This window comes from Podarcis cretensis, assembly GCF_951804945.1.
Source record: "Podarcis cretensis genome assembly, chromosome: 2".
NCBI lineage: Eukaryota > Metazoa > Chordata > Lepidosauria > Squamata > Lacertidae > Podarcis > Podarcis cretensis.
In genome coordinates this window covers 6030367-6051682 of record NC_137171.1, presented here as the reverse complement: position 1 = coordinate 6051682, position 21316 = coordinate 6030367, and the positions used below count along the sequence as shown (strand labels likewise).

The following is a 21316-nucleotide window of genomic DNA, read 5'->3' as shown; positions in this document are numbered from 1 at the left end:
CTTAGGCTCATGTGTTCTCAGACTTGAGTGTACTATTTGTATACTTGTGTAGCTTATGGGAAAGGGAAGCTTCACAGAAGTGAGGAATTGTTTGATGCTGGGTTGGCTACCACAAAAGACAGGACTTCTTAGTGGTAGCACCCTCATGGCATCTCCCACCTCTGGGAGATCTATACCCTAAAGACAACTGCATGTGCTGGAGATGGAGCCCTTGCACCCTTGAAGGCTTGCCAACTCTGTAGGCTCGCTGCCTTAACACCAAGAAGTGGCACATTTGTGCTGTGGGCAAGAGGGATCCTTTGGGGAAATATGGGTGGTCAGGTTGGGAATCATCAGAGATATATCCAGAGTATGGAGCCCTAGCCCTTTTGTAAAGCTATGGGTTTGTTTTCTAGATGTTCCTGCAACTTTATTGGTAACTTGATGGAGGCCACTGAAATGCCCACAGAGCAATGAAGGCCTCTGCTCAACTCCTCCTGCCTTTCAGTCCCCTCCATCAAGGAGGTCAACAGAAGCCTAGCACAAACAGGAGCTCAATACAGCACTGAATCATTTGCTACATATCCAATGTCCCAGAACAACTCATTCTCTTATATCAATTGTAGAAAAGTTCATAAATAACTAGTGCTGCCATACTGCCGGATTTCAATGGTGGAACTGATGTTCGGAGGAAATTTCTGAAAGTTCGTCCTTTGTCTTGGATCTTGTTTTTTGGCATTTTTTGATCTTCTGTTTTGGCATTTTTGTAAAAAGGCTCAACAATTTTTGGGTTTTCTTTGCTTTCCTTTTTCCTGAACTATGCTCAGATTTTTATTTATTTATAATTCACTATGGACATATGAGATTTGGTGATAACTGCCATATGCAACTGGCAAGGTTCTTAATTTTCTGCTTTCCTCGACAGGGTTGAAGGCTTATTGCAAAGCCTTGTTAGTACAGACTTCCATGATGGAAAGGAGGTCATCTCTAACGATAGACTTATATAATTATGAAGGCTTATCTGTTCAGGTAGAAGCCGCCTCAAGTGACCAGCATCATAAACTTTGCTTATGAAAATGCCAGGTCTGCTTTTGCAGATTCTGATTCTGTAACCTGAAGATAATTTCCCATTTTAAACGGTTTAAATTTAGAATGCTATTGTTTCTGCTTGTTCTGAATTTTTTTCCTAAATAAGTCTTTTAATATTTTAAATCCCTGACCAAATCACCAAGCTGAGCCTTGGCATTAAAGTAAATTAAGATTGTTCTAATAGGAAGGCTACAAGAATGTGCCCAGTCTACTATTTCTTGTAACTAATAAGTTGTTAAAGTCAGTCTGGTAGCAAGGGATGAGGAGAGTGGAGTCATTTGGAGCAGACTCTGGATTGAAACAATCCTCACTTATTATAGTTTAACCATTTTTTCTTTTATACATTGGTCCACAAGATGGACTAAAGTCAAATAATAGATTTATGGCTTACAATTCCTTTGTTCTATTCAGCAATAGTTTAAAATGTACTGAGTTAGAATAACTGATTTGCTCCCTCCCCACAACATTCACAAATATTTAATCATGTGATGTTCATGAGTATACCCTATCAAGGGAAAGGCAAAATGCATAATTGTCACACAATCCCAAGCAGGGAAATTGAAAGAGAGAACCAATATAAGGATATGAGCCTTGTCAATACTTTTGACTTTAGCTCGGGTTATTTCCTTAACAGAGAAAGCAACACTTTTGAGTCCCTAAACACTTGCCAGTTCTCATACAGTAGTTTAAAATCTGGAGACATACATTCCTATGGAAGGAAAATTGTCATGTGCTCAATTATTGGACCTGTTTTCTTCTACCCCTGAAAACTACCACAGTAACACATTTCTCAAGAGGAACATGGCACTGCCCTGCCATATTATTGCAACTGTATGGGATGTATCCTACTGCATTTTCCCAATGTGCAATGCATGACCACCCCTTTCCTCTCTAGGAAGAGGCATTTCTTTAAGTGACACAGTAAAAGCAAGATGGAGAAAAGAAAGATACAAGTTGGTTGGCATTCATCTGTCTTGAAATACAGTGAAGAGTGCACCTTCAGGAGTGAAGTCAAACTGTTGGGAGAGTTATAGCACCTGCTGTGGCTATAAAGACCAATACAGGAGAGGTGTGTTTTGTTTGAAAGCATGGGGTGTACAGGAGTACCATGGTCCTATTTTTGTTGATACAGCAATTCTATAGGATTGCAGCTGTAAGGAAGCAAAGCATCACAAAGCCTTGCTCTGTGATTAGTGGAAAGTTTGATTCTCAAGGACACAGGCATTTGTGAAAAGGCAAAGAAATGGTGCTCAGGAAAATTTGTAAAACATATTCCTCTTTGAAGGCAGAGAAATATACATAAGCAAACAAAGTTAATAGAGTTACCAGATATAGGAAGTAAAAAGCTAGAATCTCCCACAGGACCTTGCTGATCTTCTTTCAGTACCATTCTCTCCAAACTTAGTGCCTGTTTTTCAAGATTTGGTGTAATAAAGGGTGAAACATGAAAGTGTGTGTTTCTGCTTGATGTTGTAGGGCTTGGACAGCTCAGGAACACATGATCCACATTCCACAACCCTGAGAGAAGTGATTTATCACAGCAGTTAAATACACACCCCAAATCCAATGCTCTGAACAATCTGTGCTCAAGTCACTTGAGAACATACAAGTTTGTATTTGCCCAAGACTTTATAATTATACGATTACATAGCAAATCACCTCAAGTTATTCCTCACTTGTACAACATATACGTATATAAAAACACAGTTCTGAGAACAGAAGTTGCACTCCATCTTCAGGCAATTATTTAGTCTGACGTATGTAAAAAGGCACCAGGGGACAGGATTTCAGATGTCCATCAAATCTTTCAGGATTGGCAACACTGCACCAAGTATGAATAAGGAAACTATACTTGTCTGCCTGTACTACTGCAAAGCAGTTGCAGCCCAAGCCAAGCTCAGCTTGCTCTCCCACCATCCTACCCATTGCCTAACTACCGAGGTGGCCAAACAATTTCCTTATTGGCTCCAATATATTTCGTTTTCTTTTCCTAGTCTCACTGCTCATCTAATTATACAACTTCCTGTAAGAGTATTATTATAGTCAAAGTACTTCTGTCACCAGTGATAAAGAACTCCATTGTTGAAGGATACGAGATTTGTTGTACAAGTGCTAAAACACGTTATCAAGCTTTCTAGACATGTATCCAGCAGTCTGTGTCTGAACTGTTCATATATAAAGTTAAGTTCTGATATGTCCTGAAAAATGTCCACCTGCAATTTACATTTGATTAGGCAGCTTCTGTTGAAGTTGTGCTAATCTTTCCACCCCCGCCAAGGTGACCCACTTAACATGCAAGTTGTCTGTTCAAAGTCTAGAGGCATCTTTCTAACGTTGCATGACAAGCATTAGCACCAACATTATAATGAAGAGGACCAACGGTTTACACATTTTTTCACTGTTCCCTGCAAACATGGATAACAAAGAAGGGAGTCCAAGTTTACTTCTTCTTTTTTTAGGACAGCCCCCATTTCAGCTTGGACGCTGACTTCTGCTTTGACACAACTCCACAAAAGATGCTAGTAAGTGCCTCTCATTTAACACCCCCCCCTTTTCTTTTGGGATTATTTTTGGAAGAGCCAGACAAACATAAGGAATCAGTTAAAATTACAGAATTTACTACAAGATGGAATGATGGCCACCAAGGGGGACAGCTTTGGAAAGGGATTAGATAAATGCACAGAGAATAAAGCTATCACTGGCTGCTAATCATTATAGCTACATACTTACCTCCCATATCAGAGACTGTATGCCTCTGGATACCCGTTGCTGGGGATCATGCATAAGAGAGGGCTATTATACCCGTCCTGATTCTAGGCTACTCATAGGCACTTGGTAAGCCACTGTGAAAACACTATTTTGGACTAGGTGGGCATTTGGTCTGATCCAGTACAGCTCTTCTTATGTACCAATCAAAGTCATAGTTGTAAAAGCAAGTTATAAACATTATCCAGTGTTTTTATTATACTACATGGGATATGTACACAAGTTAAAGCTACAGGTGGATATTTGATTACAGACTTAAATGCCAGAAAGAAAGAAAAAGGAATAGCTGTGCAGCATTGACACCATCAAACATCACCAGGCAAGTGCACAGTTCAAAAACCTCTTTAGCATGGACAAGCCCACGACTTAAAACATATTCCCAATAATCCAGTTTTCCAAGCCATCCCCTTTTATTATGAACTTAGGACTACGAATATAAACTAGGTGTGGCTCCTCAGTGTTTGTATTCATTAAACATTGAGAGTCTCTCATGCCTTATTGGAATTTATAGCAGTACCAGAATTATTAAAAACCAACCAACCCTAAAAGGCTATCAACTGAACAAGATCTGAAGGCCACTAGAAAAGCACCCAAAATCTGCCAGCCATGTGGCCTTCCAGAAAGAGATTTCACTAATCTAGAAATATTTAACATGGAGATGGAGGAACACACAGAACCAGGAGTCCAAGAGTAGCAGATGCTTCATCTTTGGGGGGGGGGAGGGGGAGGATTGCCATCTGTTTTGAGTTTTATCAGCTGATGGAAGCTGGTTCTGAATTCCCATTGGTTGCAGGTTCTTCCTTTTTACCCTCCTCCAGTCCTGGCCCAGTTGTCACAAGATGCTGTATATTCTAGTAGAAACAGAGAGGATAAAATTGACAATCGTATCCTATGCTTTTTTTACAGAAACTGGACCTAGTGTGTTCCTATGCAAAGGATGCAATACAGCAAATCTAGAATCAGGTCATACCCAGGCCAGAGAAGGTGCTTTCTCCCCCATTGTTTGATGTTACTCCCCAGTGAATTGACTATTCCATTCAAACATTCAAAACAGCCAACAGACCATGGGGAAAATTTCCTCTGGGCACCTGCTTGAAACCAATGGCTACTGCAAACCATTAGCCTTCAATTCAAGGCCTGCAGAATGGATCGGTTTTGATTCCTGGTTGGTAAGACAACCATTTCGGAGGGCATGGGAGGAAAACAGTCTCATCTTGAGAAAGCAGAAGTGAGAGAATACATATGCGCACAACAAACAGGTATAAGCCGAACTCATGTGAATATATTTTTAAGCAGAATGCAACCGAAAAAGCAAGATGAGAAAACATTAAAGAAATAGTAATAACCCAATCACAGTTCTGGAAACTCAAACAAACAGCATCAGCCACCTGCCAGCTCCTAACCCACTTCCCATCCCTGCATTAATGTGCCAGGCCAGCTGTGCAATGTTACACGGCTGGGGGACGGTCCTCTTCCCTCCTCCAGCACATACAATGAGCAGATGGCTAATCCCCTTGACAAACAAGCATGGGTTGCCTTTTCCTTAGTAGCTAGCCTATGCACGTATTCAGGCTGACTTCAAGAAAATCTTTACAGAACAGGCAATCTCATTGGACTTTAGTGGAGGCAAGACCTTCGCCAGCAAACCTTAATGCACTCATTAAAAGGATCTACTGACTCCCATCCAGAACCCCATGCAGGTTATTCCAAGCCCAGATCAGTACCTGTGAGGGTAGCTCTTGTAGCAACTCTGAAGCAGGAAATGCAGTCTGTCTGGGGAAAAACCCTCTGCCTGGCTGTGCTACCTGGTTCAGAAGTCCTTGTTGAGCAAACTCTTCACTTGGTGGCACATTTGTGGGGGTTTCAGCAACACTTTTGTTTAACTGGTTCTCAAGAGAAGTAGAAGGATCAGAGAGCAGAGGAGAAGGGGGGCATTGCATGCCATCCCCAACAACATCCAAGTCCTGTCACAGAGAAAACCAAACAAACCGTTTTGAGATGTGGCTAAACAGGGTGTTTCCAGTCCCCCTCCCTTAACCCATTCCTAATAGTATTTCAGCTTCTTCTGAAAGGAAGCAGGAATCAAACAAAGTCAGCATGTGCTGAAAGTAAACATGAAAATCAGACTGGCATCCTTATTTTATTAAAAGGCATACAGAGTCTGCTTTTTAGCTTAACAGTGGGCAGAGAAAGGAGATACTTACAATTCCAGAACAGCCACTTTGATAAAATGAGACAGATCCTAGCTGCCTCTTGATACGGTTCTACTTCAAACAGAATAGTTTCAGAACAAATATATGGACACTTTTATCTAGGGAGATTTTGATTTTAATTGAAACAGCAAAATAATGGCATAAATGCCATCAGGGATGATACAAAGCTGCCTAGGGCTTTGCAGCTGGAATCCAGTGTAACCCAGAAAGCAGCCGGGATTAAGCCCTAACATTCCTCTTGGAAAAGACATTAAAGGCCCACACAGAAGCTCATTAATACACTCTACTCCCCACAGAAAATGCCCCCATTTGCAACCACATGATAAAGCCACCATCCCAGTGCTTGCACTTCAGAACAAGTTATATATGAGAAACTAATCTGATCAGTGCTCACTGTACCCAATAGACCTTGCTGAACTATGTGGCAGACCTCCAACTCTCTCCCTACAGTGGGATGTATGCTTCATGAATGGGAAGAGGATCCATACAGAAGAGTATGGCCTGATAGGACTCAATCTCCCCCATTACACACGTCTCCACAAATGTCCTTATGTTCAGCACAAGCTTGACACCCTCACTATTTTCAGAACCACTTTCAGAGCTGGCCCTAGAATGAAAACTGCTAGCTGATTTTACACTATTATTTTTAGAAGACAGACATTTCAGTCAGCATGCTGTGTCTACAATGTTCTGTTTTTTTATAAAGTACATAGATTTAGCAAACACACAGGCCATCCTAGTAATCCAAGGATTATAACCCACACAAACCCTTATGGGATAGAGAAAAAGCTGCTTAAAAAAAAAAAAGCTTTTAAATACGGATTTTAAAGGTCTGATGTTTTCAAAGGGTTACAAAAGGTCCAATTAACCCTTTTGTGTTCTAGTCTTTCCCAACAAGATGCCTTTATATGAATCAACAAAATTACTTCACTTAAAATTCAGTCAGGGCAAGGAACATGACAACAGGCCATCAATTCACTGCCCTACACAATTACAAGTGTTTGCTCCAAATACACACTGAGGAACCCATAATTTTGTTCTTAATCTATTTATTTTAAAATATTTATGTGCTGCTTTTCTAGACAAAGCTGAAACTACATATTCCAAAACAGCACACCTCCAAGGAATGTACCACCTCTGCAAGCAGCTGGGAGACCACACATTCCAAGTGTCCCCCCCCCCACAAAAAACCACATGCATATACAAAGTCAATGTATCAAAGAAAACTAGGTTTTCCACAGGTGTAAGTGCCTCTATTTAACATGGAGGAGGAAGCATTTGATCATATTACCCCTCCAATCTCTACTTTAGCTCTCCCTTCACTTTTTATAAAAAGAACTTTCAAGTATCTTCATTTTCTCACACCCACTAATCTCTTTACCCCCCCCCCCTTGTTCCTCCAGAAAGTCTTCTATTAATCCAAAATGACATTCTTCGTGCCCCAAAAGCCTCCTTTCTTGCTTCTTATGCCGAGAAGTCTCTCGGTAGCCCTGTAAACGTTTGTAAACACCCTGTAAACACTCACCTCCTCACTTGCTCAATCAGCTTGATCTTGCACCTCTTGAGTTTTCACTCTGTTCCCCTTCAGTTGTTAGTTTAGTCTATTATTTAGACTGCAAACCTGAGAATAGGGTCTGCTTTATTTTAATGTACCAAATTTATTTAAGTCCTCTAGAAATATCGACAGGCATGGCATTAGCAACCTACTTTTTCAAGTGACACACTTTTTCCTGCACCCAAATGTCAGCCCTGTTCACCACGCTCATGGTGCCTGCTTCTCCCACATAATCCATGTTTTTGATGTATCAGAACTCTTCCCCCTTACTCATTTACATGTAGCTTCAACCCATGTCATTACTGAAGTACTCATACCCAGGTTAGAGGTAACTGTGCCTTCTGAAGTGCCATGGGCAGGTGCTGCATTACAATTCACTTACATCACTGAACTCCAGCGGCAAGCTCTCTGTGGGCCGGAGTTCAGCTGCGCTCAAGTACAGATCCATGGAAGCAGCTTCCAGCTCCTCGGGAACAGACAGTACCTGTTCAGGAACATACATCTGAGGTGGTAGCTGGAGATGGAGTGGGCAGCAGGGGTCTTCGGAGAGGCTTACAGGCACTGGCTTGCTGCAGGGTGCTTCTTCTGACCCTTGGCACAGCTTAAATAGAAGCTGATTGGTATCCTGGCAAATATCTAAAGACGCAGTCAAAGGAGACAAGCAAGATTTGCGAAAAGGCAAGGTCAGCCGTTCCAGGACATAAGAAATAAAAGGAAGTGTTAAAAGCAGACTTTTAGTAAGTCAGCAGGCCCGCCATTTTGTATGCTTCATTAAAAATAATGAATAATTTGAAGAAGAGTACATAAGATATATAGAATGGCAGGTGACAGCTCCCTGTTTATTTCCATTTTCCTTGGAAATTCTTCTATTTAGAAGAAAATATCAAGGTGCACACCTGAACTCCATGTGCAGTATCATAGTCTGTACATAAATAATCTAAAGCACCTTAAATTTACTGTAGGAAATTCCACCATATTAAGGGGGAACTGCTGGACTTTAGCCTCAAAGTAAAAACTAGCTTTTAAACTCATGGGGCTTGAATTTTTAGTAGATAACTTTTCTTCTGCATATCACAACTAGTAGTCAGCAGTTAGCAAACCAAAAGCAGCTGAATAATTAATGCAGTAGACCACTAGGATAATATAACACAAAGTCAGCAGCAAATTATGTCTAAATTCAGAATTTAAGATTTAAGGATCATCGTGGAATTGGAACTACTCAAGTATGTGATTCTGAAGGGATCAGTCTTATTTCAGACAGTGGCCTTATTGTAGTTTGAGGTTTGCTTCTTGCTTCCAACTGAATTGGCTGTTCTAGTCTAAAGCAATTGAACAGCCAACAGACCATAGGAAGACATTTTTTTGGGCGCCTGTTTGAAACCAGTGGCTACAGCAAGCCAGCAGCCTTGATTCAGGGCCAAAACAACAACAACAACAAAAAGAAAAACAATTCAATTCTTCTCTTACTTCCAGAAGTACTAATACAGACAACTGACAGGTTAAAAGGATACGAGTAAGGCAGTGTCTTGTCATTGGAAGAGACTGGTTGGAACATCGAACATCATCCACAAAGGCCAAACACCTCTGGCTAGAACGGGTGGTGTGTGCCTGCAGAGCACAAGATAATTTTGCAGGCTGTTGGTGGAAAAGCTGCTCTTACAGGAATACATTCTTCCATTCAGAAATCAAAAAACACACAATAGAGAATCACCTCAACATCTCTTTCCACATGTATTCGTAATAATGTAAGAGGCTGAGCCGATACAATAATTCTGTGCCCTGTTCAAAACAAATAGTGTCATATCTGAAAATCTTCCAACATTTCAGAGCCAATTTATACCCCTGCTTACTTTCAGAGGAAAATCACAAAACCCACAATTTCTAGCTCCACTGTGCCTAGTAGGTACAGAAGCACAGCCTGACTCAAGTACCTGCTGGGCAGCACCCTCAGTGACAAGCATTCTGCGTTCCTTCAACTGCCGGTGTAGAAGAGCTTCCACACCATAACGCTGCCGATATCGCCTCAAGTATTTCAGCCGTTTCAGGTTTTCACGTTCTTTAGCCAGAAGTCCCTCTGGGCCTGTCAGGAGGCTGCTACCTGGAAGAGACCAAGGAAGCATCCTCAAGGCAGACTCAAAGCACTACCCTGATTCTTGTAAATCCCAACAGACTAAGCACCTGCTAGTTTAGTGAACCTCTTTTGAGAAGATTATTTTTTACTTGAGCTCAACACTTCCTTCTTGTTTATAAACCCACATTGTATTACATTCAATACAAAATGCACACAAAAACAAATCTGTACTAAACCCACTATGCTGTAAAAATGGATAATCAATGTCTTACTATGAAAACCAATAACATTTCACACAATTTTGAAATAATTGTCTAGGAATAGCACCAAGCCACAAGATTATACTCTACAGGACCCTTTCTATATTTCTCTGCTTGCAGATTGTCCCACAGAATGCTTTAAAGGTAAAGGTAAAGGGACCCCTGACCATTAGGTCCAGTTGTGACCGACTCTGGGGTTGTGGCGCTCATCTCGCTTTATTGGCCGAGGAGCTGGCGTACAGCTTCTGGGTCATGTGGCCAGCATGACTAAGCCGCTTCTGGCGAACCAGAGCAGTGCACGGAAACACTGTTTACCTTCCCGCCAGAGTGGTACCTATTTACCTACTTGCACTTTGACGTGCTTTCGAACTGCTAGGTTGGCAGGAGCAGGGACCAAGCAACGGGAGCTCACCCCTTCACAGGGATTCAAACCGCCAACCTTCTGATCAGCAAGTCCTAGGCTCTGTGGTTTAACCCACAGCGCTACCTGCGTCCCTTATGGAATGCTTTAGGCCACCTTTAAAGAGCAACTGTTTCAAGACAGCTAACTTGTAAAATCTTGTAAAAGAACCTGTGGGATTGATTAGTGGTAGGTGTAAGGAAGTCAAGTTTTGAAACTGTGTAGGGAAAGTTACCCAACTGGTGTTATAGTGTAGTCAACTGTAGGAGTATTTTACAAGGGAAAATACTCTTCACCATTTAAACTTCAAGGAATTGTATGCTATTTGTTAGTAACTACAGGAGTCCACATCTCCCTTGATGCTTTCCAAAGTCATGTGCGGAACAAGTCCCACACTTGTGGCCCTGCCAGAAGCCTGTGCAAGAACTTTCACTAGTGCAGTGGGGCCTTTGCCCCTTTCCCCTAATTGCCGCTGTGGGTTGGGAGAACCCCTGGAAGAGCAGGGGAGGCAGGTCGTTTCATCAAGCAAGCAGAAATGTTTGTGCTGACACAGCAACCTGCTAAGCACTGCACTGAATTCCTTCCTATGCATTCTCCTACCATTAGGGCCAAATGATGTGCAGTACTCCTAACTAGGATTTGGAAACTTCCTGGCTCATTGGAAGATGACTTTTGAAAACAATTTAAGCAGATATATCAAGAAAGTAATGAAAGATCTACAGAAATACTTGTCAAGCATTAAGCATTCTAGCTCTTGGTAAACTGCTTTCAGATTGTCCTAATGAATTTTAGAAGAGCTTTAGCAAAGCTTCTGAGCTGCAACCCAGTGATGCTTATGTACAGGACAATGGCTGTTTACCTATGGCCTCATGTTCCACCTTGCGGCTGTGTAAGTACCGTCGTTTTTTCTCTTTCAGGAGATGTTGAAGTCGTTTGAACTGATCAATATATAGAGACTGCAGCCGGATGAGTTTTTCTCGCATGATCAGTGCCACTTCCTCAGCGGTGTACACACCAGCATGTCTGCAGAAACAGGATCCAATTTAATAAGGAAGCAATCCAAGTCACATTTTCTCAAGTCATTAAAAAAGGAAGAGCCAGCTAAAGTAGTGTCAAGTAGCAAAAGGAAGCCATTTAACAGCAAAGCACTGAATCAGGTAGACCTGTGACCTTCAACAGGAATACTTAGAGCAGGATTTTTGTTAACCTTTTAAGAGAGGATGCTAACTTGACAAACTCAACACAAATACCTGGAATGGCTAATATGGAGATGGCTTGGTTCTAAAGTTAAAACCACTTTTTGAGCCATTTTAAGGCTTCATTTGAGCTGCTGTTTGTGATCACAATTAGAGAGGTTAGGGGATAACATTTTTTTCATCACTGTAACCTGGCCAACGCCTTTAGGATACAACAAACAACTGCTGTACATTCTGGGGGCTAGCACATAGAAAGGGTGCTTTCACACATATATGAATGAATGTATGTGGTGATGCTGGTTTTATATTTTAGGTTACAATTTTCTCAACCTTGAGAAAGTTTTAACTTTTAAATGCAGCCTAAATATATTTTTTAATGAAAGTGTCTGGGGACAAAGGAATTCCCAAAGTCCATTTTCGGACTTCTCAAAAAACAGAACTGACAACTAAGATTGCATTTTGATAGAATGGCTATACTGTATCTGCTCCAGAAGTGCAAGGATTAAAATATCCACCTGTCCTCTAATCATTCTCTTATATGGTACGTCACCCAAAGGCCACCACATTTTTCCTGAAGGTGACTTATTTTGGAATGAAGTTCTCAGCATCTGTTGAGAGGAATTCTTAATTCTGATGTGTCATACAACAGCAATTCACCATTCATATGACTCACTTAAGGGGGTCCTCCTGGTCACTGTCAATGCTATCCGCTTCACTGTCGGGATCTCCTCTCCATGTCTGATCTACAGTAAGAGGTTCCTGCTCTCCATCACTCCAGCTGTCCTCATCTGAAGGAAGAATAACACCCATTTGTTATTTGGAGGGGAAAAAAAATTAAGGATCCAATTCATGTGGGGAACCCTGGAACATATGCTGTGGATGCGTCTTGCATTTAGAAGGGCAAGGAAGAGAGAAGGAAGGCCATAAGGTGGAGGAAGGTGGGGGGAGAAAAGGGATGGTCCTACCAGCTAATTCTAGTTTCCATTGTCCAACAGTTCTACATAATCTTCAGAGACCTAACCTTGATCACAGAAACAAACTGCACACTACTATAACCAGATTGGGCACTATGCTGCAAGCCAGCCATATAAACATTCTTCCCCTTTCCCAGTACATTGGGCTGCTCGTCCCACGCCAAAGAACCAAGAGATTTGGGTTTTTGTTATATCAAAAATTAGTATTCATGGCCACATATATAAGGTAAAGCATAATGATAAATCAGAAATCAGAAGACAAGGAAAATTGGAAGTTTACCAACTTTATGATTCTGCAAATCTTTTCCCTTCCACAGTTCAATAAGTTGCCCATCCTGACATTTTGGCCAGCAGGTTATAAAAAGCAGCATTGGGAAGAGCATGTAACAAAAAACAGCATATATAAAACAACACTGAGTGAAAAATCTAACACCCACTGCTTCCATCTTCTCCCTTGGGTGGCTTTTACTTTTCAATGGTAATTAAAAATATTTTTAAATTAGGATGTAACAGACCCTAGCCTTCACACCCTATTTTAATGACCAGATCAATGCCGTCACCACCTATTCCACTTACCCAGTATTCTGCTAGCCTCGCTGCGGCTACTCTCTGAAGTCTGGGAGCCCAGCTCTGTCTTAGCATAGGAGCTCAGCTGACAGAGAAGGGACTCCCGCACAGGACTAGGGTTGGACTTCTTCATCTGAGCCTGCAGTGCCAGGGCATTTCTACGAGCATGTTCAGCACAAAACGATACCCTAGATGGGGAGACAAAAGAGAAACCAACCTTTTGTGGCTCCCAAATTTTCTAAAGTAGTACTGATAATAAAACAATAAGCAGTAAGTATGTTTCCATTTTGTTTATAGTGTTGAAATGAACACAAAACCAGTTGATGGCAGCCTAGATTCTGAAACTGAGCAAATCATTTACAGCAGCTGCAACCATTGATGGACCAGAATAGCTTGTAACTGCATTACTTCTATGCAGTGTATGTGGGGCTCTCTTTTCAGTTGACTCTCAAAAACTGTAAATTATGCAGAATGCTGCAGCAGGACTACTAACAGAAGCGAGAGCCTACCACAATTTTATTAAAGATCTGCACCGGCTACAGATTTTTTTACTAGGCCAAGTTCAAGGCTTTACTATAAGTATATAAAGCCCTTAACTGATTAGGACTACTTTACTTGAAGGATTTCCAATGCCCATATGCACCTACTTGACCTACTTGACAATTTTGATCTGTGGAACTTGCACTTCTACAAGTGCCATGTATTGTTCGTTCTGAGTCTACTAGGAGTCAGTGTAACAGTGCAGTAGCTTTGGAATTCCCTGTGTATTAACATTAGGAAAGCACTCTTGCTATGCTATTTGATGTCAGTTTAAAACTTTTTGATTTCAGCAAGCCTACCCACTGAGCCTATGGCTTGCTGATCCGAAGGTCGGCAGTTCGAATCCCCGTGACGGGGTGAGCTGCCGTTGCTTGGTCCCAACTCCTGCCAACCTAGCAGTTCAGAAGCACGTCAAAGTGCAAGTAGATAAACAGGTACCACTCCTGGAAGGTAAATGGCGTTTCCGTGCACTGCTCTGGTTTCGCCAGAAGCGGCATAGTCATGCTGGCCACATGACCCAAAAAAACTGTCTGGGGACAAACGTCGGCTCCCTTGGCCAGTAAAGTGAGATGAGCGCCGCAACCCCAGAGTCATTTGTGACTGGACTTAACTGTCAGGGATCCTTTACCTTTTTTTTTACCCAGACACATAATTTAGTTACCTATATTTGTGTTTTTAGTATTTGTTGATCTAGTATTATTGATAAGCGTACCTTTTAAGGTTTTACATAAAGCACTTAGAGGGAGATTTTTATTAAGCAGTTTATAATTTTTTCTAATAAAATAAACACTCCATGGCAGTTTGTTTTTGCTATGCATACAGGTAACCAGCCACTTCAGAAATTGATCTGGATATGCCACCTAACGAAGGCATGCCCAAAGCAAGGACTCATGCAGTAACACAACAGGCACCCTCATTTGAGGAGGAATACTTGGTACATCTCACAACTTGTGCAGGTTTAAGTTATGTGATTTCAACTGTACATGGATGAAGCCTGGCCAGCTCTCCACAGATCATCTGAACATACGTAACACGTACCCATCCTTTTTCTCAGGTTTGGGAGCTGCGCTTGGACATCTCTTCCCATTCTTAGTGGAAATGTAGCTGCACTGCTTGAAAGGCGCATTCCTGTCTTCAAGAATGTGCTTTATGCAGAACTCATGTCCTTCCAAACGTGGCTGGGAGCACGGCCGGTGAGCAAAGGCACATGACAAGGCCTCTTGGGGCCTTGGCACAGGGGTGAGTCGTCCCCGACTTGAAGGCAACACGTGGATGCGAATTCTGTTCATGCCAGCGTCTGCAAGGAGCAAGTTATGAATCTCTGCAGCACCACTGACACAGAGGGTGTGAATACATAACCATAAGAACGCGGCGGGGGGACCTATTAAATCTATCAGTTTCCAGGCACAAGATTTCAACCTTGGCCTTCCTCAGCTTTATCGAATTACGAAGAAAAAAAAATATCCAAACCCCATCCATGCTGCTCCAAGTTTTGGGAGAGGAAAGCAACGTAATGGGGTCTCGCCCCCCACCCTTCCCATTATGGCCCTTTTCCTTCGTTTCAGTTATTAGGCCAGACTTCTTGATTACCCGTTTCTTCCCTTGTGGTTAAATTAATATATATATATATATAGCAGGTAGTGGAGTGTGATGGCGGGGGGGGGGGAGAGAGAGAGAGACAGCCGTTGTAGAAAATAGAAATGGGAAAATAAAAGAATTATTATTTATTCTGGTAAGGCGCGCGCGCGCACACACTTGCTTAGCTCCCCTGTGGGAAGAGCTACCCACCTCCCGCCAGGGGCTTCGCCCGACCTCCCACCCGCCGTCGCAGCCGCCCTCAGGAGCAGGGAATCCCTGCCCTTCGGCTCTCGTCTCCAAACCACCAGAGCCCCCCGGCACACGCCTGGCCAACGAAACGCCCTTCCTATGTGGAGCAGTTTGCCCACAAGAAGCGGGGGAAAAGGGAATAAAAACGAGACATAAAAAACAACGCCTCACCTTGGTCATTCCCGCCGCCGCCGCCGCCATCTTAACTTCGCCTCGCGCTTCAGCAACTCCTCCCGCTCGCCATCGCAAGCCAACCCGAACGGGAGGCGGAGAGCGGGGACAGCATTGGTCGAAAGGTGCGTCGCTCGAGCGAAAAAGCCCGCCTCTCTCCCGCTCCCTTCTCCCCTCCACGCCCAACGGCGCGCAGCCAGTGGGAGGGGACCCCACAAATTTACTGGCTCTAGCTGCTGCCGTTCACGGTCATCAGCATTCCACCGCGTAAGAGGGCGGGGCTTGAAGTTAGATGCTGAATGCCTGACGTCGCGCTGCGTTCAGGCCGGGGAGGAGCGGACCCAACATGGCGCCCTCAGACGCAAAGCCCATCAGTCGCAGCCAGCATGGCCAAGGGATGCTTTTGTTGCTTATTTCTCCCATGTTTCCTCTAAGGAATGGGCATGTGGGATGAATTTTAATGGGCAGGAGCGGATATAAAGGTAAAGGACCCCTGACCATTAGGTCCAGTCGCGAACAACTTTGGGGTTGAGGCGCTCATCTCGCTTTATTGGCTGAGGGAGCCGGCATACAGCTTCCAGGATATGTGGCCAGATTGACTAAGCCGCTTCTGGCGAACCAGAGCAGCCCATAGAAATGCTGTTTACCTTCCCGCTGGAGCGGTACCTATTTATCTACTTGCACTTTGACGTGCTTTCGAACTGCTAGGTTGGCAGGAGCTGGGACCAAACAACGGGAGCTCAACCCGCCGCGGGGATTCGAACCGCCGACCTTCTGATCGGCAAGTTCTAGGCTCTGTGGTTAAGACCACAGTGCCACCCGCGTCCCTAGGAGAGGATATACTGATTGCAATTTATCCCTCCAGGTGCCCACGCTGCGTGAGTTGAAGTGTTTTTCAAAACGCCATCGTTGGTGGCAAAATTTAAAGCATAAGAATAAGGCTGCTAAACCTTGTTTTGAACAAGTCTAGCTATGAAATAAGCTGACCTCCCTTTCTTATTCCTGTTAATAAAGAATCAGGCAACTACTTGAGAAGTTTAAAAAGATTTACCTACATTTATGATCATGGACTGATTCACAGTACCAGTAAAATCTATCCAGACAAAATACTTATATGAGAGAGGATAAAGGTAAAGGTACCCCTGCCTGTATGGGCCAGTCTTGACAGACTCTGGGGTTGTGCGCCCATCTCACTTAAGAGGCCAGGGGCCAGTGCTGTCCGGAGACACTTCTGGGTCACGTGGCCAGCGTGACATCGCTGCTCTGGCCAAAGCCAGAGCCGCACACGGAAACGCCGTTTACCTTCCCACTGGTAAGCGGTCCCTATTTATCTACTTGCACCCGGAGGTGCTTTCGAACTGCTAGGTTGGCAGGCGCTGGGACCGAGCAGCGGGAGCGCACCCCGCCGCAGGGATTCGAACCGCCGACCTTTCGATCGGCAAGCCCTAGGCGCTGAGGCTTTAACCCACAGCGCCACCTGCGTCCCTACATGAGAGAGGATATTGATGCTATAAATATGAAATTGGCAACTGCTAAATATGTGTTATGATGAAATTCAGATTGGAAGGTGTCGAGGAAGTCTTTTAGCAATGTAAATATACCAGGGAATAAGAAGAAAAAATTCTTTTATTTTTTGTGTTTTTATTGTTAAGTTTTTATGTTGTGTTAAATGTAATGTCTGTGTTTATGTCTGTGTGCTATAACCAATAATTTTTTTTGGGGGGAGGGAATAAATATATTTGCAGCTTCATACATGTTATACTAAAGCTGGAGCAAGCAGAGGGATACCTGCATCCAGCCTGGTCAAAGGAAGTGAGGAACAGGAAAGACTATATTGCTCTTTCTTCTCCAGGTGAAGAGGGGAAATGACATCACAGAGTCTCCTCTCTACCAATTGTATTTCAATGGTCTGAGCACTGGCCTATCAGCAATCCAGTTCTGTGGAATTAGCCCCTCCTCAAGTGGGACGCAGGTGGCGCTGTGGGTTAAAGCCTCAGCGCCTAGGACTTGCCGATCGAAAGGTCGGCGGTTCGAATCCCTGCGGCGGGGTGCGCTCCCGCTGCTCGGTCCCAGCGCCTGCCAACCTAGCAGTTCGAAAGCACCTCCGGGTGCAAGTAGATAAATAGGGACCGCTTACCAGCGGGAAGGTAAACGGCGTTTCCGTGTGCGGCTCTGGCTCTGGCTCTGGCCAGAGCAGCGATGTCACGCTGGCCACGTGACCCGGAAGTGTCTCCAGACAGCGCTGGCCCCTGGCCTCTTAAGTGAGATGGGCGCACAACCCCAGAGTCTGTCAAGACTGGCCCGTACGGGCAGGGGTACCTTTACCTTTACCTTTACAAGCTAACTAGCTAGAATATGTATTTGTTAGGTTTGGCTGCTAATCTCCCACAGGTCTACATAGTTCTCCACATGCTGGGAGTTAAGAGGACACCCGCATTAGCTACCTCTGTATTATGGGACTAAAGCCCATTTTCACCAGATATGTGGAATATGACCCTCGGGTGGCAGGTGTGTGGGCAAAACTTTGAATTTATCACAAAACAAAACAAAAACCTCAACAACTTTGGTCTGTGCCAGGCACTGGCAGGCGTTGCTACGTTGCCGAGTATTGGTTTCATTATAATCATGGGCATAGTTGTAAAATGAAAAGGTGTAGGGCATGGTTTAAGTGTGCTTTTCCCCTATACCACCCATAACCCCCTTCACTGGCAGAACAGCTCCGCTGGCATATTGGGAGACTTCTGCCAGAGCACATGTCGTATCAGTGCTATCAGGCCAGAGGCGGCAACAAGAAAATGGGCTTCTTCAGTAGTGCTCCCTTATCTATTCAGTAGTGCTCCCTTATCTAAGTATCTGAAGAAGTGTGCATGCACACGAAAGCTCATACCAAGAACTAACTTAGTTGGTCTTTAAGGTGCTACTGGAAGGAAAAAATTTTTATTTTGTTTTCCCTTATCTAAGGAATGCTTTCCCAAGAGAGATGTCACTGACATTGACATCTTTTGGTGCACTAGACAAACTAATCTCTTTTCCCCCAGGCATTTGTTTTTATTTGTAATTGTTTGTTTTCCTTTAGGGGTGTGGTGAAAGTTTTGTTATTAATGGTTTAAGTAACTTACAGTATTATACTTGACTTTTTATTATTTTTCATGTTATTTTGTGCATTTTACTATTATTTGTTTAAGTCACTTAGAGATGTTTCCCTAAAGCAGGGGTGGCCACCTCCCAAGAGACTGTGATCTACTCACAGAGTTAAAGACTGATCAAAGTTGTTCATGCAACTTTCAGTATACAGTGGTACCTTGGGTTAAGAACTTAATTTGTTCCAGAGGTCCATTCTTAACCTGAAACTGTTCTTAACCTGAAGCACCACTTTAGCTAATAGGGTCTCCTGCTGCCGCCGGAGCACAATTTCTGTTCTCATCCTGAAGCAAAGTTCTTAACCTGAGGTACTATTTCTGGGGTAGTGGAGTCTGTAACCTGAGGTACCACTGTACCTATATCATTATTTACATTTAAGCATGTTCTAAAGCAAACTTCCTTACATATTTTAGAACAACGCGCGCGCGCGCGCACACACACACGCACACACACAGGATGAGGAACTAGAGCTACATGTTGCAATTCTACAGGGGTCAGAGGGAGAAAACTAAGCACAATTAAGGTTCTTGGAAATCTAAGCTTTCATTAATAAAATATAGGTTCTAGCCCTTATGGCTGCAGAAGTATGTTGTGCTTGAAAATGCATGGGCCATACCTGCTGGAGCGTCAGTGCCCTGCAGAGTTCATTGCCCAGCCCAGCAGAACCAGAATTTTGCAGTGAGAAATAACAGGTTGCTAAAAAATTCTTTTGTGTAGAATTTAGATTGCCTAAGAATGGAGTTTAATTTATTTTCTTTTAGGTTTAATTCAGGAGTAGGAATTTTGCCCCCCCCCCATATGCTGTTGAACTATGAGTCCCATCATCCCTAACCACTGACCGTGATGGCTAGAGCGGATTGGATTTGGAATCTAGCAACATCTGGAGAGCCACAAGTTCCTCTTCACTGATCTAAATATATGCAAGTACTGGCAATAACTCAGTTGGAAACAAGTACCAACTATATACTTTAAGTTACTTCCTCCTAATACATAACTGAGGTGACCAAGAAAAAACTACTTAGTACTTTTGTTTCGATTTGCATAGCTTATTTCTGAAATGTTCATTACATATTTGTGAATCAAAAAAGGAGTGAATGCATTGAGTATAAGGGATGTATAATATACAAATGATGGGCTATTGAACATTTAGTTTCAAACTCCCCAAGTGCTAAGGAAATATTAGTGCATACCTGTGCCATCAAGCTGCCTGAGGCAAGAATATCCTGTTAGAACACCCAGTTCAAAGATGTACTGAGCATTATCAAGTAGGCATCACTCCAGTGCAACTGTCACTCATTTAAATGAGGCTCACACTGGAACCTTCAGCAAGCCCCACAAACATAACACAGGTTGTGCAGAAGCAAGAGTTAATCAATAGCAGCTGACAATTGATCACCTGAAAAAAATCTAGTCGTACCTTGCTTCTCGAACATAATCCATTCTGGAAGTCCGTTCAACATCCGAAAACATTTGAAAACCAAGGCGCAGCTTCTGATTGGCTGCAGGAGTTTCCTGCATTCAATCGGAAGCTGCATCGGACATTTGGCTTCCAAAAAACGTTTGAAAACTGGAACACTTACTTCCGGGTTTGCAGTGTTTGGGAGCCAAAACATACAAGTACCAAGGCATTTGAGAACCAAGGTCCGACTGTATTTCTTTTGAGATATTAAAAAAACTATTGCAAATGGCTGACTCTGGCTTTTCCCCATGCCCAGCAACGTCCTTTTTATTTAATATGCAGCTTGAAGATGAGTTCCAATGATCTTACAAGGTGGCTTACTACTGTATTTTTCGCCCTATAGGACGCACTTTTCCCCCTCCAAAAATAAAGGGGAAATGTGTGTGCATCTCCTATGGGGCGAATACAGGCTTTTGCTGAAGCCTGGAGAGCGAGAGGGGTCGGTGCGCACCGACCCCTCTTGCTCTCCAGGCTTCAGGAAGCTCTGCTCAACCCTCGGGAGCCCGGTGCGAAGCCACGCCAGGCTCCCAAGGGTTGTGCAGAGCTGCCTGCACTCCTGGGCTCGGTGCAGCTCCGCGCAAACCTCCCGGGCGCGCAGCCAGAGCAAACCTCACTCTGGGGGCTGGGGTCGGGGGAAGCTCGGGCTTTCCCCGCCCCCAGCCCCGCGCCTGTGGGGGGGGGGGGAATAATTTTTTTCCCTTTATTCCCCCCCCAAAAAAAATCTTGGTGCGTCCTATGGGCCGGAGCGTCCAATAGGGCGAAAAATACGGTACTTTGTGAAAAGTGATATTGTGCTACTGCTACTGCTTAGGGGGGGAAATAATTTGCCCAGCATTGCCACTTCCCTCTGTCTGCCCCACTCCCCAGACTGCTGTAAGCAGAAAACTGGTGAAGTGAAAAGCAGTTTAAAGATAGGTAAAATCCCAGTGTAAAAAATTAGAGCCACAAGAAGGCAGAGGAGGAAGGATAACAATGAGTCCTGGATCCAGAAATATTATATGATACAAGGTTCTTTCCCCAATGCTTCTGTACAGACTTTCTTTGCTGTATATAAATATTGGGATGTGACCAAGGCAGTTTGCAACTGTTGAAATATAGAACAGACAAA

The 21316-nt window shown here is 43.5% G+C and overlaps 1 protein-coding gene across 2 annotated transcripts; it reads right to left on the bottom strand.

Annotated features, from left to right (window-relative positions):
• Positions 1 to 4005: 4005 nt before the first annotated feature.
• KANSL2 (KAT8 regulatory NSL complex subunit 2) lies at positions 4006 to 15762 on the bottom strand. Of its 2 annotated transcripts, none has more exons than XM_079966741.1 (10): positions 15609 to 15762; positions 14649 to 14907; positions 13080 to 13258; positions 12203 to 12317; positions 11193 to 11356; positions 9534 to 9700; positions 9114 to 9210; positions 7985 to 8238; positions 5559 to 5798; positions 4006 to 4685 (listed from the first exon to the last, which is right to left on the bottom strand). In XM_079966741.1, exons 2-10 carry the CDS (start codon positions 14897 to 14899, stop codon positions 4587 to 4589), a joined length of 1566 nt encoding a protein of 521 aa, XP_079822867.1. In that variant the 5' UTR covers positions 14900 to 14907; positions 15609 to 15762; the 3' UTR covers positions 4006 to 4586. The 2 variants fall into 2 exon arrangements, with proteins under 2 accessions (XP_079822867.1, XP_079822868.1); XM_079966742.1 differs by having other exon boundaries at positions 8087 to 8238.
• Positions 15763 to 21316: the final 5554 nt, after the last annotated feature.